Here is a 17190-nt window from a genome sequence, read left to right as displayed (position 1 = left end):
TAGCTGAGGAACAGACCTAAACACACAATGATGGCAGATAATCACAGGATGAATAAAACTCTGGTCTGCATGGTCCGCCACAGTGGCGTTGGTGACTTAAAAAAACAGTGGGGTACAACATACATTAGAACAAACATACATACCTACATACATACATTATAAATTACATTACATTAAAAATTATAAGAAAGGAAAAATTAAAAGTTGCCCTTACCTTCTCCTGCAGCACGACCTCGATGCTCTCCAGTCCATGGCTCCAGAGGTGACATCAGACAGCCAACTACCTTATCCAATCCAGACGCTGCTGTCATGCTGCATGAGTGAAGCCTCTGGATTGGCTGGAGCAGGCTGTCTCACCGCTCCGAAAGGCACTGGAGGCCTCTCACTGCTCTCCAACCGAGCTGCCTAAGAAAGCTGGGTTGGAGAGTTTGAATTGCACATGTCGGTTTGGTCATAGCAAGGTAGCAGGCCAACCTGACATTCGCAGTTCAAACTGAAGGGACCACTCCTCTTTACTGCCATTCAGTTGGCAGCAATGACGCACCTGCCCTGCCCCCACACTCTGTTCGCCAGAGAGTAAAAAATGAAATGCTGATAAAATCATTTATTACCATTTTATTTCCACTCTTTCTGCAGGAGTGTGGGGGTGGTAGTGAGTGGTTTGAGGAATTCGCAGCTGGTCTGCAATGGAATCCTCAAAAACAGTTTTGGGAGTTATACAACTGCATTAGTGCTGCTAGACACTACCACTGGCAGAGTGTGCACTACACAAATGACTCTACCATCAAAATAAAATAACGACTGAATCTGCGTTTGGATGCCAGTGCAACTGAAATGTCCAGTGTGGGATATTTATTGATTTGTATTGACTCTGTTTTATGGCTTCTTAATTGCTCCCTGTGGCCTCGTAACTGAGAAATCTATAAGCACTGTCTGTAATGTAGTGTGTATTATTTACTGTTGAGCTTGTTTCTAAACAGTCCCAATTTTGGCCGATAAGGCAGCTGAGACAGATGCAGATACAGGCATTTTTCCAGGATAACGCAATTTGGTAAGAGTGGCCCGTGCAGGTAAGAGCGGTGGGGAGGGGGCGGGAAACTCTACCGACGATGACGAGGGAAATGTTCTATTTTACCTCATTGTCTTTCGAGTTCCTCCTTCCACCACCCCATCGCTCTTATCGGCACGGGCCGCTCCTGCAATTTGGACAGGTGTAGCAGCTGAAACAGCCTTGTGTCTCTGATTTGTCAGTAGCCAACAATCCTAAGTTAGCAGTGGTGCCGTGCCCTGAGCAGTGAGTCTGTCCCTAATGACTCACCCCTTTTCTTTCTCTTTTAGTCTCTGAGCCCATATCCATGCCTTCCACCCCCACGGCCTCTGAGTTCCACATGTTCTTACCCAGACTCCGCTGCTGATGTCCTCTGTGCCCTCAGTCAAGAAGAACGTGATATCATTGAATCTGTCATGTCCTTGGGCTATCCGATCCGGAGAGCCATTCTGACTCTGCAGAAGATTGGACAGCAGAGCCTGGGGCAGGTCAGTGAAAAATGTGCCATGCGACCGAAACAAGTGGATTCACTTTTAGGCAATAGTTTTGCTTCAAGTGTGAGGGGCTTTTGAATTCTGTCTTAATAAGTAATCATTGTTGCCCGGATTTGGGGGCACAGTTTGGGGCCAGGCTGCCAAATCTTTGGGGTTCTGGAAGGCCTTTGTTTGCCCGAAGCATGTAAAATTCTGCTCTGCTATAGGTGGCAATATTTTATAACGGTTGGAATGACATAGCGTATTGTTTTCAAAAATGTAAAGCCATGGATGGCCTGCTCTGTATTTATTTTGTTCTTCTGAATCAATGCTACTGTTTCTTTCTTCAGAACAAAGAATCCCAGGTCGTGATTTACTGGGAGTTTTTTATCCCTGTGCGTGGGGTCCATTGATTTTATTTTTATGCCTGAATCTGCCACATTCTGCATGGTGGGCAAATATGTGCCTGAAAGGCTGTCCTAAATAGGGTGAAGCTTGTGACCTTATGGAGGACTGGCTGCCGGTCCCTGGTTTGCAAGCCAGTGCCTGATGAGGCTGTGCTATTGGAAAGCTAACAGTTACCCCGCCCCTAAATGAGACAATATGGAACTCCTGTTCAACCAAACTCTGGTTTACTTGCTTCAGCTTCATATTCTTGTACCACTAATATTCAAGATTTGTAATATTGTCCGTAAGCGCCTTTCAAACAGTCAGTTCCTCTCATATTAATAGTCCAGAAGTAGTAGTGAATATGTTCACTATTGACGGATAGACGTCTCATTAGGCTATGGGTTTACTACTCAAAGGAAAAGGCCAATATTTCATTTTATAGGTGGACTGAGATTATTTTATTTGTATTTGTAACATCAAGGTTGCATCCAAGCCATCCACCTATTCTTGTGTCTTTAGGTCTGAGAGAGGTGGGTGTAAAGTTGCAAGTTACCCAATGTGTGCATTATTTGTTTTTAACTTCTCAAGGTTTGCAAAGTGTAAAGCTTGCTAAGCCTAATTACAAAAAAAAGGGCAACTTAATAAGCCCTTCATTAAATAAGTAAGTCAATCACGAAGCAGCAAAAGGCCACGTAGGGCAGCGGGTAGACTGCTAAATTTCAGCAGGAGTCTCTCCTCCTGGTACGTGTCCCCACCATGCAATGCCTTGTGGGAGCCCTCAGGTTGCCTATCCCCCGAACTCTTCTTAGTTGCTCGCCCCTGGCGCCTACACCCTCAGCTTCTCACCACTCGCACTGCCCATTCAACTCACCGCATTTATACCTGCAAATGGGGTCCTGATGCAGAATGGCCCACCAATGGGGCATCCTGCTGTAGGTAATTCTGCCTTGCAGGTGGCTGGCTGCAGTTTCTCTATTTCAGGAAATGTTGTGTGACGTCAAACTCCACCTGTATTAAACAAAGCCTTTCCCTTCGCCCTTCCCCAGTATGTCTCTGCAGATTTCTTTTCACTTTGGGTATGCTACCACAAGTATTTTGGGAGTAGAAAAAAATGAAGGTCTTCAGGTTTTTTGTGTGTCAAAAGGCTGCTCAGTACCTTGGGTCTTTTATACAGTTGTCTGCCCTGTAGGCTCTAGGAGGTTTATGCTACTGAGAGTTCTCTTGAGGGAGGGGTTGTGGTCCTTATGCTGTTTTTAGTGTGTTGGGTGGTGCTGGCTAGAGATTTAAAAGTGAGACATAGAACTGAATTCTTTTTTTGTGTACTTCACAATAAACCAGTACAGATTTTTCAGTGTTAGGGTCACTTTGTCTCTTTGCTCTAGACTGACAATGACTCTTGCACCTCATTTGGAGATAGGGACTAGCTGATATAGAGGGAAACCTAGAGTGTGACTGACTCTTCCCAACACCCACCACCAATCTTTCCAGGTTTAAGCAGTGTCCCAAAATCCCCCTAGATGCACTGCCATCTGAATAATTCAGCAGTGCAGAACCATATTATGCAGTTAAAAAGTGAGCTGAACTGGGGTGCTTTTCATGTCCTGAAGTGGACATTCCCTATTTACTTACTGGCCCACGAATGCCTAGGTCAAGCCTAGCAGCTTTAGAATTTTTCAAGAATTCTTCCAGAAAATTCATGCCGAGCTTTCTGCAGGTCTGTGGGTCCGCCTGAACATCTTATACAAAATTGCTGAGTCCTGAGTGAGGAATATGGCCTCTCCAGGACCAGTGGTTATCCAGAACAAGTTACTGTAAAGAAGAAAATACATACTCCACCGGATACTGTATAGAGATTTGTTTAAATGCAATGAAACTTTTACTGAACAATGTCCAAATTAAATGCATGTACTTTTGCAGTGGCTATAGGTTACTTTGTTTGTTCAAGTCTATATATTTAGGTATTTTCTTCCCCCCTTTTTCCTTTCTTCTCATGCACTAGGACTTTCACAGTGATAGACAACCTTATTCCCACTTCGCAATTCAGTGAGGGGACTTTAATGCCAGTAGACATACTTTGCTACATGCACATATATGGTTCAGCTAAAAGATGGTACCCACCCTATAAGTTTAGACTAGGCTCAAATGATAGATAATTTGGGTTTTAAGATGTATTGGCCACTATGAAAATACTCTGCTCAGGACAGTATTAATAACTCTACTTGATCTTGGGGTCCGGTATACTTTTTTAAAAACAAAATTCTTTTTATTGAACAAACAAACATGTAAACATCCCATCATTACAAATAGTTAACACAGTGTATATCATCTGTAGGGCAGGTCGGGGGTACAGTGTTGCATATCCTTTTCCTGGGAGAATGATCCATCCCTCCTTCAATTGTTTACTATGTTGTACCATTATTCCCCTCGGTCGTGTTTGTATCAAGGATCTGTACTTGTCCCATGCATTCCATATCTTGTCCCACTTTTTGGGGCATCCCCTACTGTGATAGGCAGCTTTTTCAGCCAGACAACACCAGTCAAGGTCTCGCTTTTAAGCATTAAGCGTCCTAATTTCTTGTGCACCCCATAGTCTAGTGATGTTGCGTTTTGCCATGCTAGAGGCTAGAGCTAGCCAGGTCTTCACATGAGGCGGCCAGTGAATTTTGCCAGTATGCTCAGCAAGTGCCAACAAGCGTCGAGGGATATTTGTGTACCGAGGACCTTAGACTTCACTCTGGTAATTCAACTCTAGTATCGTCGTGCTACAGGGGGTCCGGTATATGTAAACTTTACACATTTTAGCTTAAGACGATGTTGACACTAGCACTTACCCTAAACCATTGTTTAATACCTTCTAGAACCAGACTCCGTTATTACTGTAAGTTAGGTACATAAAAAAGGCCAAAGATCATCTCGCCCTAAAATCCCATAATAGACTTGACTTTACATAACTGGGCCAAGATAGCACCCACATTTATGAGATAACAGCCTCACTGACTCAGCACAAGGATCTGAAGTAAGAATGACTTCCTAAAAGGGTGACGCCCCTTTTAGAAATGTCCGAATCACTACATAATATATGTTTAAAGTCAAGATCCTAACAATTAAAAGGAGACAACAATTTCACTGAAATAGTCTAAAAAACTGATATAGAACTAGAGAACACAGTACAATTTGATATAATTGCGCTCAACTTAAATGCTGCTTAATGGGCGAGGTAGACTGTAGTGACCTCTGTTATGATATCTCCTTTTAGATATCTCAATACTTTCTTGATTGCATCTTATGACAAGACTTTATTAGTTAATGAAAAGGATATATAAGGCTCACTTAACATTTGAGTCTTACTTTAAAGAAGGCACCCATTTTATCTGGAGTTAAAACCCGACTGACACAATTCCAAGAACTGACGAAGGACAAGCAATTACGGCCACAATAAAATTATACTTAACTTGAATACCACCACAACAGATGCGCCGTCGCAGTGACTATTTCTGATCAAATCCTTCACTAGAAATCGGTAAGCAATTTCTGGAATCTGGTCTATAAAAACAATGGTTTAAAAAATCTTGCCATCATACAACCGCAGGGATTTTTCCTAATGAAACCCTTTACTAGAACCCGGTAAATGTTTATTTGCAAATGGACCTGGATAAACAATTATTCAAATAACCTTGCTAATTACACAGCCACAACCAGGGAAATGACTAATATGCTGTATATGAGTTCAGGTACCATCTTCTTCTAACGAACATGTACGTTCTCATGACCCCTTACAGCATATCTGCAAAGCTTGGACTAAAACGCTGCTCCTCACGTTATGACTTCTAAAAGGACTAAGATCGCATGCTATCTTTATTGCTAAACCAGGGAAATGACTAATATGCTGTATATGAGTTCAGGTACCATCTTCTTCTAACGAACATGTACGTTCTCATGACCCCTTACAGCATATCTGCAAAGCTTGGACTAAAACGCTGGTCCTCACGTTATGACTTCTAAAAGGACTAAGATCGCATGCTATCTTTATTGCTTTCTCCAGATAGGATTCAAACTCCTTATATACTTGACTAATCCCCTATATATACCCCATAACTTCGAGCAACGCTTCCCACCGACAACATGGTCACCAAACCCCGTAAGACCTCTAGGGACCATTCCTCCCTTCAATTTTCATTTATCGCATCAAGTCTGGGACCTCTTTAGATTGAGATACATAAACAAATTAGAGGAGCTCTCGTCAATGCTATTACTAATCTTGGGAATAACATATACCTGACGTTTCTCTCTTATTTCCGTTATGGGAAACGGTAAATTGCATGCCTCAATCTGACAGCTATCTGACCCCGTCCCCTCACAGGGACACTTGATAATCCTACCTGTAAACCATCAATTTGTTTAACCTGCCAGCCTACCTATCGAACTCCATTCCTTTAGATCAGATATTCAATATATATATATATATATATATATATTTAGGCTTTCCTGTTTTCAGTTTCTATTTTTGGTAAATTCTGGTGGCTTTCTTTCAGTGTTTTCAAGTGATTTCAATACTTTAAAAAACAGTGGTTATCAGTGGTTACACATTTGTGTGCCATTAAAAACTACAGAAAGAGTGTTTTTTCGGTTTTTATGGAATGTTTAGCTCTTATAATTGCTTGCTTTCTGCACTGATAGTGCATGGTATATAGACAGTGTAAGTATAGTCTATATGAGGACCAAATAGATTTTTGCAAATTAAACTTATTGTAATACACCATACAATACATCTTCAGTGAGTCTTTGGTCATGTGTGCTCGCTCTTTCCTTCGCATGTAAACTTCTGTGATAAGGCCCTCTCAACATTGGCACTTAAGATGGGCAATGCCAAAACAGCCAGTACACAATTTGTTAACGCTGGCCACTGACATAGCTTTCCAGGTCAATACTGGTTCACTTGAAGATTGTGATTCTCAGAGCAGGTTCTGCAACATTTGAGCTGATCTGGGCGATTATGCCCTCAGAGTTATTGAAGCATTCAAAAATGAAGCATCACTTTTGAAACTATGGCGGAAATTCCCCTTTACGGAGTGGACCTAAAACAGGGTACCACAGTGAGGTTTCATTGACTTCAAATGCCATTCGAGGTAAAGGTACATTTCTATGAATCATTGCTAGTCATTTCTCATACATTGTAAAATCAAAGTTCCTGAATTGCTCTTCACCATTGCTTTGCTTACCAAGTGGCAAGCACTCTAACATGGAGCATGTTGAAGTGCCAAGGTCACTACAGGTGTCGCCCAGCCTACTCTTAAGGAGATGTGTCACATCTACACCAATTATGCTGAACACTTGGCAGACCAGGGTGATTTTAGACTCTAGTTTTTTTATTATGTCCACTACAACAGTTATGTTCTCATGTAAAAATCCAAGAATACAGTAGAGTGTACTTTTTTCACATCACTATCAATATGTGAAAAAAGATCCTCACATTTCTTGCCTTTGGAATCATAACCCAGCTAAAATATCAAATATGATTTTGATATTTCCTGATTCTCTATAATTTACAGAATAATTAAACAAGACAAACATGCTTCCAAACCCTGCATCTTTAGACCAAAGCCCATAAAACTGAAAAAAACAAAACGAAGAAGAAACAATATTTTAGTGGCATCCCTAAACAACAAAACTCAAGCAGAATAATGGTAGCCTGGACTTTCTTACTGCTATAACAAAATTACATTGTATTAGCCAGTTCAGGAAGAAAAAAAATGACTCTCACTCTCTTTTTCCTTTCTTTGAATGGCATTTAGTTTGTGGTTGTGCAGGTGTTTTTTCAGTGTTTATATGTTTTCACTGGAGAGGGTTATTTCTTTCAGTGGGGTTTTATCAGTTTTTATAGGTTTAAACCTAAAACCGGACAGCCTATATATATTACTAGCAGCCCGCCCCGGCTTTGCCCGGGGCAGAAGGGGTCTGGGGGCAACATTTTAAGCCTCTGTGCAACCCCCCCGACATTGCCCAGTCCGCATCCCTCCCGCCCCAACATTGGCCATACCGCCTCCCGCCTTGTGCCTCCCGCCCGCCTCCCCGACATTGGGCATAGCACCTACCGCCTCCCGCCTCGCGCCTTGCGCCTCCCGCCCGCCTCCCGCTCCGGCTTTGTAACCCCCCCCAGGTCCCGACTTACCTCATCCACCGCTCCTCCCTACGCTGGGGTGTTTACCTCTCCACTGCTTGACCGTTTGTCAGCTACCTCATCCGCTGCTCCTCCCCGCGTTGCCACTGCTCCTCCGCTTCTCGCCGCTCCGCAGCTCCTCCCGGCGCTCATGTTCTCCCCTCTTCCTGTTGCTGGTGAACTCCGCTCCTCCCCTCACGCAGACACTCCTCCCGGTGCTCATGTTCTCGCTCTTCCTGTTGCTCGTGAACGACGCTACTCCCCTCACGCATACGTCGCGGCCGGAGCTACTTGCAAGGGACTACTTTATTTTTATTTCTAAATATTTTAAACAACGTTTTATTTTGATTTTTATGTAGCCTATGTCCTTCTGCTTGCCCTGAGGTTTTCTAAGATGTCTTGGGTGTTCAGATTGGTGGTGTAGTTTTCGAGTTTACCTGGCTCAAAGGTGCAAGTTCTCTCTTTATAATAGTAGTATAGATATATCACCTACTGGCGGTCTAGTTGGGACCTATTTTCCATAGGAAATCTGCAACATTTTATTCTCAATAACTTTGGCGCCAATTGACAAATCTTTGCAAAATTTCCAAAACTTATGGTCCGCTCCTATCCTGAAAGTTTCGCGGTGATTCGTCAAGCGGGCGCCGAGAAAAAAGGGGGGTCCCAAAATGTGTTTTCCCCATGCAATTTCCCATAGGAACCTTTAACTGCAGTCACAGCCCAAACTGCTGAACGGAATTACACCAACTTTGGCAAAAAGATAGCACTTGGTTCAGAGTCGTGCCTTTTTGTTAAATGGTGTAAATCCGTTCAGTAGTTGCTGAGAAAATCAAAAGTTAAATCACACAAATATCTATGGCCCCGCAGGATCCGCGCACCCTCCCGATGACAAGCTGTATGCTAATTGGCTGTCAACACTCCAAACCAGGAAGTGTTGGCAGACATCTTGTGCATCGGTAGACCCGAGGCACAGGAAAACAGAAGAAAAAACGGGCAGAACGTAAAAAGAGGGCAGGGTAGAAAAACCCTGACCCATAGGCCTGCTCAGGGGGTCCCACAAGGTCCCCCAAGGCCCAAAAATTATTATTTTTTCAAACGGCAAGCTCTGCGCAGGGTGCGTGGATCCTGCCGATTTAAAAAAAAAAAAAAAAAAAAAAAAAAAAAAAAAATTTTAAAAATGGTAATCAGCCCCCGGGAGGACCAAGTCTCGGGGGCATGCTAAAAAACAAAAGTGGGGGGGCCCAATCCCCCCCCCCCACACTGCTCTGGGGCAAAGCATGAATAACTGCGGGCACACAGCACTCCGCAGACCCGGGGACCGCCACCACTGGGGCTTTGTGGTGGAATGTTGCCCTCCCCCCCCCAATCCCTGGGGACCGCCAATCCCGGGGCTCGAATTAATTGTGACTGCCCCCCCCGCAGCCCCGGGGCAAAATACCCTGTGTGGGGGGCTTAAGCCCCGGGGACCGCCACTTCTCCGCGGCTCTAAATATTTAAATTGGGGGTCCGTCAACCCCGGGGACCACCACCCCCGGGGCTTTGTAGATTGTGGAAGGGAACCCCCTCCTGGAACCTTGTCGTGGCCCTGGTGACCCCCACCCCCAAGGGCCGGCTCCTGCAGTGTCCCGGGGTGCCCACCCCCGGGACACTGTAGTTTGCTATGGCAGGGCGGGAGCCTCGCGGCTCCTGCCCTGCCATAGCAAACTTGGTTTGAATTTTGAAAGAGAGAGCAGGAAAACCATCTTAGCAGCTCCCCATGTGGAAAAGCAATGGCGGCTCCCGAAGGACGCAGGGAGCTGGCGGGACCGTGGGGGGATTGGGGACCCCCCCACGGTCCCCAGCAGAGAGGGTCAGCCCCGGGGGATGGGGTCCCCGGGGCTACAAGTGGCCCAGGAGGGGGACTCGCGGCCCCCCTCCCCAAAAGTAAAAAAAAATAATAAAATAAAATAGAAAGGCCGGTCCCGGGGGGATGGGGTCCCTGGGGCCGATTAAGGTCTCGGGAGGCATTGCACTGAAGGCCACGCCCCCCTCCTTTCATCACTCTGCAAACGCGCCCCCTGGCGCGTTTGCAGATGGAGAACGAATTCCCCTTGAATACTGGGGGTCCCTGGGGGCCAACTAGCCCACCAGGTACCTCCAGTATGCGCCAGAGAGCAGCGTTGCAGAGAGGTGTTCAGTGGCCATGCCCCTTTATACAACACTCTGCAACCCAGCTCTGTGGCGCTTAGTGGAGGTAGTTGGGACCCTCAGGATTCAAGGGAAGTTAATCCCCCAACTTAAAACGCGCCACAGGGCGCGTTTGCACAGTGGTGAAGGGACTGTACGGGGCCTGAGTTGGCATGTGTGCAAACACACCCTGTGGCGCGGTTTAAGTTGGGGAATTAATTCCTCGTCAATAATGAGGGTCCCTGGGGGCCAACTAGCCCACCAGGTACCTCCAGAAAGCACCACGGAGCTGGGTTGCAGAGTGTTGTAAAAAGGGGCGTGGCCTCTGAACACCTCTCTGCAACGCAGCTCTCTGGCGCATACTGGAGGTACCTGGTGGGCTAGTTGGCCACCAGGAACTCTCAGGACTGAGGAGGAATTAATTCTCCAACTTGAAACGTGCCACAGGGCGTGTTTGCAGGCATGTCACCTCAGGACACGCCCTCTTCCTTCACCATTGTGCAAACGCGCCCGTGGCGAGTTGTAAGTTGGGGAATTAAATCTCTTTCAATACTGAGGGTCCCTGAGGGCCAACTAGCCCAAGAGGTATCTCCAGTATGCGCCAGGGAGCTGCGTTGCAGACAGGTTTTCAGAGGCAACACCCCTTTTTACACCTCTCTGCAGTGTTGTTCTGTGGCGCTTACTGGAGGTACCTAGTGGGCTAGTTTGACCCTAGGGACCCTTTGGATTCAAGGGGACTTAATCTCTCAACTTAGAACGGCCACTGGGTGCGTTTACACAGTGGTAAAGGGAGGGGACGGGGCCTGAGGTGACGTGGCGCGTTTTAAGTTGGGGAAATAATACTCCTTCAATCCTGAGGGACCCTGGGGGCCAACTAGCCCCCCAGGTGCTTCCAATAAGCGCCGCTGCGATGCACAAAGGTGGTCGAGGCCGTTCCCTTTTTTACACCTCTCTGCAATGCAGCTCTGTGGCGCTTACTGGAGGTACCTAGTGGGCTACTTGGACCCTAGGGACCCTCAGAATTCAAGGGGACTTGATCTCCCAAATTAAAACAGCCACAAGGCACGTTTACACAGTGGTGAAGGGAGGGGATGGGGCCTGAGGTGAAGTGTGCAAACATGCCCTGTGGCACGTTTTAAGATAGGGAAATAATTCGCCTTCAATCCTGAGGGCCCCTGGGGGTCAATTAGCCCACCAGGTGCTTCCAGAGAGGTGATCCAGGCTGTGACACTTTTTACACCTCTCTGCAAAGCAGCTCTATGGCGCTAAGTGGTGATACCTTGTGGGCTAGTTGGACCCAAGGGACACTCAGGATTCAAGGGGACTTTATTCCCTAAACTAAAATGGACACAGGGTGTGTTTGCACACGTCAGCTTAGCCCGCCCCCCCCTTCCTTCACCAATGTGCAAATGCGCCCTGTGGCGCGTTTTAAGAGGTAGTTTTAATCCCTCTGCCTTATTATATACTAGGGGCTTACACAGGAGGTCATTCTAATCACAGGGATGTCCCAAAGCCTAGTGTTCCCTAGTGTATGTAGGTGTTTTAACTGTATTCTAAGTGTCTTTTAGCATAGCACTGGCTCTAGGACTGGTTAGTCAGTCAGTTATCACCAGTACCCATCTGAAAAAATTGTAAAAAATGCACCAAAACCCAACCACTTATAAATTCACTCAGGCACTCTCCTTGCAGTACTCTAACCTTTCACTCAGTACCCAAGTACTCCTGCACTGAGCCAGGCCTTAGCCCATGGACTGCTTCAAACGCCTATCCACTATGCATGCAGTTCTCTAACCACCTACACACTTGTCTTTCACACCTTCAATTCCCCAGTGAGTATCCATACCCTCCAGCAAACACCCTGTCACTCCTCCTGCACTCCTCTAGTGACCATGCAGCACCATGTACTAATCCATTCACTGCTCCAAAACAAAATAATATTTCAGTTTCAATATTTTAAAAAACATTTTTATTAAAAATATATAATTTAATTTAAAAAAATAAAATATGTAAAAATAAACAGGTAAAAAACTGTAGAAAATCAGTATTAAAAAAATACATATAACTATTAACCCTGGGCGTAGCTTGCGAAGTAGCGCTACGCGTAGCTACGCGAAGTGCGCTACGCGAACTGCGTAGTGCACTGTGCAAAATGCTGTTCGCACTGATTGCACAGTGCTGACAAGCATCCGGCACTGTGCAATCAGTGCAAACTGCATTTTGCACAGTGCAAGCGGTCATTTTCTGCTGCTCGAGTAGATTTCCACTCGAGCAGCAGCTTTCTCAATGCGAACTGGTAGTTTCTCATCGCGAGCATACGCGACCACTCGCAATGAGAAACCTGACCTCCCGCGTTGAGAAGCTCGCCGGGAGGTTTATTTTCAGCGCTTGCGATCGGCAACATGATGTCGCTGATCGTGAACGAGGATAAAGTCTTTCCGGGATGTCATTTTGCTTGCTCGCGGTCGCCAACTTGACTTTGAGGACCGCGAGCAAGCAAAAAATGTCCGCTGCACTACGCTACGCGTGTTTGCACTGTGTTATGTGCAATTTACGCAGTGCGAAGTAGCGCAAACTTCGCAAAGTACGCGAGCGTAGCGCTTTGCCTAGGCTTAATAACTATTATTAAATTTAAAAATGATCATTTAAAAAACCTTTGAAATTCACTGAAAAAAACATAGGTTTCAGGGCTGTTATAGTTAGCTGTACATTTCACTCATACAAAACCATTGAAATTCCTTTGTTATAGTTAGTCCTGCTAACTATAACTCGCGCCCCCGCAATCCAATGCTGATGATGTCACATAATACATCATTCATGACATGGTCAGTAATATCACTGATGACATCTCAAATGACGATGTATTGAGAAGGTTAGTTCCAGGTGAAAATGTTATCAGGCTTCCTCTGATCCCCGTAACGTTCCTATACCCCAATGATATATATTCGATCCTCAACTCCAGAGAAACAGTCTGCACCCAGGAAAGTAAGTTATCACTGCATTTATTATATAAAGCATCTGTTACTGGCATTGGAACGCGTCTCGGCTGCAATATCAGCCTTTATCTACCAAAGAACGCCCCTCTCTGATGACAACATAGAAAAAATACTTTCAAAGATGTCAAATAACAGTCTTGAAGGTCAAACATCACTGAAAATCTGCACTATTCAACAAATTTAAAAGCAGCAACATTCAGCAGTGATTGCTGCCAAAATCTGGTTGTGGTCAACATAATTTGCTTAGGTGACATCCAATAATTGATTCATTTTGAGGTGCATGGAGCTGGGTCGTGATGGAAATATTGCCGTATGAAGGAAGTGTAAGACTGTGAACATGTTTTATGCAGCGCCTGTTTTAAAGATACAGTAGTGTTACGCAGTCACAAATATGTGTATACAAAAAATATATTTAGTAGATTTTTTCATGTATTAAGTATGACAGGGCTCGAAAAATCCCCAAAAAGTTACTAGACCTGCAAGTCTAATGACTTAAATTATCTACTCGACCTAATTATAATGCTCTTGTCCCATAAACTGGTTTCAAATTATGTGATCCTGGGCAAGTATTTTAATTCACTGAGACACCATTTATTTCTTTATCACAAATGAGAGCACCTTCAAATACGCAAGTTCAGCATGTCTTCTGTACAGAAAACAAATGTTTTATTTAATAGTCTAAAAATTAGCTTGATATAGAATGCAAATCTAGCCACATATATGATACACTTCACTGCAGACTTACCTCTTCATTCATTAGATGCATTTTCATCAGGAATGTCTCTCTCATCATTTTTAAAAACCATCACTTGTAATAAATATTAAACAAAAGCATAAAGTAGCAGCCCACTGTTATTTGCAATCAGCAGATTTTACATTGAAATATACACAGAATTTGTCACTGGCACGTGGTTTTAAAACTATATAATGTACAATGTTTGCAAATACAGTTTCTGCAAATAGTTGTCATTTGCACATCAGCAAGTAAAGTGTTCTGATTTCTTTTCCTCCAATTTAAATCTTAGTTTGCATCACACTTCTGAATTACAAAAAAAAGGTTTTCATAATTTCTGATCTACTTGTACTATTCATTTACAAGCTGTGCAAATGTTGGTTTGGAGAAAAAAATGGACTTTTTTCTGCATTTTGTTTCACAATTATTGTCAAATAGCTCACTTGACAAAAAGCATTAACCCCTTCCATGCTGGTGACGAACCCCAGCCGTCATGCACTACGGTGCTCGTGTGCTGATGACGGCTGGGGTCGTCATGGCCCGCCCGTGTTCGTCCGGCGGCCGCACACGGGAAAAATCACGGCCGCACGGAAGGGGTTAACTGTAAAAAGAGAAAGAAAAGTAAACACCATTTTCCAGGAACACATGAGCAACAATTAGTAAAAAGACAAACTGGCATTTGACCTATGTCCTTGAGATGTTGGCAAATGTAGCAAGATAAAACCAGTTTTAAAGGTGTTTTAATTGCTCATTCACTTTCTGGAGAACAGAACACCTGATTCTTCCAGCTTAAGTTTACTCGTCCGCAGGGTCGAGTAAGTGCTAAAAAAGAACTTGACCAGCTAAAATTCCACTCGCAATTGCGAGTGGGTGTGTGGATTTTTCAAGGCCTGTATGATCTATTCATTGCTGTCCTCCAATTGTGGGACTTTTTAATTTTTTGTAGATTTCCTATTTAGAACCCACTTCATTAGTGACCAGAGATACCCAGATACAATTGAATCAATTTTATATATATACTGGAAATACAGGTAACACATACTGTCCAATATCGTAGTTATAGTCTTTGTCAATGCGAGATTAGTTACCCATGATATCTATATCAGATCTTTGATTTTCAGGATCTCGCCTAACTTTTCCTCTCTCTAAAATTTAGCTAAACACATTTGGGTTATTTCCTTCCTTTTTTGTCCTGTATTTGACATTCTCATCACATTGCAACTCAATACAATTTTATATCGACTACAATATCATGTATTATAGTGTTTTCTATGACCGGGGTTCTAGCACCCTTAAAACATAATGTTACTGAACAAGTGTGGCAGTGGGTATATTTACTTCTGTTTTCTATTTAGCCTTGAAAAAGCACTAGGCTTGCATGCGTTTATAGGGCGGAACACGTGTTGGTTTTCTTTGAGACTTACCTCAAAGACATCTTCTTCGATTAAATTCAAATCTAGTCTCATTCATGAAAGAAAAAGAACAATAATAAAATACTTGTCTGGGAAAGCAACTTGAATAGGATGGATTTGTTCTCAATTGCACTTTTTCACTTTGGAATTTCTATTGGGTTAACTCTATTTGAAAGAATCCAATGAATCTTTTGGAGGGTACACTCACTGTTTGACGATTGATTAAAATCATCGCTTTCCTTGTCCCTTTTTGAGCTTTACATTTTACCACTTAAGCTTGAATCCATCTACTATTAACCGTGATTTGAGGTACATCAATTTACATTTTAGTTAAAAATAATGTAAGCAGGCCACCTGCTATTCTGCTTCTACTTTTCAATTGGCCAGTTTGATTGAGAGCTGTGAATCATCAACATTGAGTGCTCTCTTAGCCACATTCTGGATCATACCGACATGATTGTCCTTAAGAATGTACTCTAATGAATGCTCCTTTTTATACTGCTCAAATGCATTGATAATCCAATTTATTATCCTAAGCTTACAAGAGAACTCCTGTCCTTTTAAAACCTAATTAAAAGATGAAAAAGGGTAGGATGAATCTAATGCTGCTTGCAGGTCATATTGATTATGTGATTTATGGGGATACAAACCACCCATGCTCTCTCCATGATTACTTGAAACACCAATTCGAAGATCACAGGGTTTTTGATGTTGCCAAGATCCTTTTTTTCTCATTGTGTTGTATCTGTGGGGGTATAAAATTTGGTGGACTCCGGGACACATGCTTTGGCTTGTAGCCAGACCTGGATCGGAGTGCGCAATAGGGAGCTCAGGGGGGAGAAACACACCAGTGAGAAACCAATGTTGGGGAGAGAATCACACGAGGGCAGGTGACTCACAGTTGTAAGGGGAGAAGCATACGGACTGAGCGGGAACAAAACGAATGTGGTTGAGAGGAAAATACAAGAGGGAGACAATTGGAGCTCACGTACACCTGTGGAGTGCTTAAACAAAAAAGAATAAAAGTAGCGCCTGAAAGGTGAGCTGTAGAAGAACACAAGTAATGCATTCATGCTCCTGAAGAGAGGCAAACACATAAATAGGAAGTATCAAATAAATAGGCTAACGAATAAGAAGCAAGCGAGTGACAATGAAGCTATCCAATGATAAACAATGGGCGGGCTCTCAGCTCACTGAAAGCTGTAAATACGTCTCACAGCAGACAGCTCTCATGCAGTGTCTAGTAGTCGAAACCTGAAAATCATCTGCCATTTTGGTCCCAAAGCCTATAGGCCAGTTGCAAACCTGCCGCAGGCCGCCAACAGAAATGGCACATCTAGCTTCTAGTACAGGCACAGAAAAGAAAATATGAACAATAAACTGGGGTGCTATGCGGGAAAAGTGCTCATTATACCATCAGACGACCCTACCCACCTCCCTGCTTACCCTAAGCCAATGGGTCACCAGAGCTTGGGCACACTCTGCTGTGGCCGCAGATCTTCATTTTTTGTCTAAACCCGAGGTTGGAATGAGGGCAACAAAGCGGGCAAAATGAAGATTCAGCCTGCCAATGCAACCCGTGGTGACTATGGTATTAACAGCACATCTGGCCCCATGTGCCAAGCACAGAAAGGCACAGGAAAGCTAGACCTACAGAGGCATGCAGATACGTTGCACCAGCGACTATGCTGACACCCTAATTTCAATGCTGCCCTCCCTTTGCGCTATATGCCTAGTATTCTGACTTGGACGTGCAAGTACAGGTAACAGTGATGGACTGTGAGATAGTTACTAGGGAGACTAAAAGGGTTCAAGCTG

General features: G+C 44.1%; 1 protein-coding gene across 1 annotated transcript in view; it reads left to right on the top strand.

Annotated features, from left to right (window-relative positions):
- Positions 1–17190, top strand: part of UBAP1L (ubiquitin associated protein 1 like) — a 108399-nt gene that overhangs the window by 32518 nt on the left and 58691 nt on the right. Inside the window, exon 4 of the mRNA XM_086958041.1 lies at positions 1339–1536. Within this exon, the coding sequence (XP_086814167.1) occupies positions 1339–1536 (198 nt within the window). The remainder of the gene's footprint in view (positions 1–1338; positions 1537–17190) is intronic.

Source organism: Lissotriton vulgaris, chromosome 2_1 (genome assembly GCF_964263255.1).
Source record: "Lissotriton vulgaris chromosome 2_1, aLisVul1.2, whole genome shotgun sequence".
Lineage (NCBI taxonomy): Eukaryota > Metazoa > Chordata > Amphibia > Caudata > Salamandridae > Lissotriton > Lissotriton vulgaris.
This window is presented reverse-complemented; position numbering and strand designations above follow the sequence as displayed.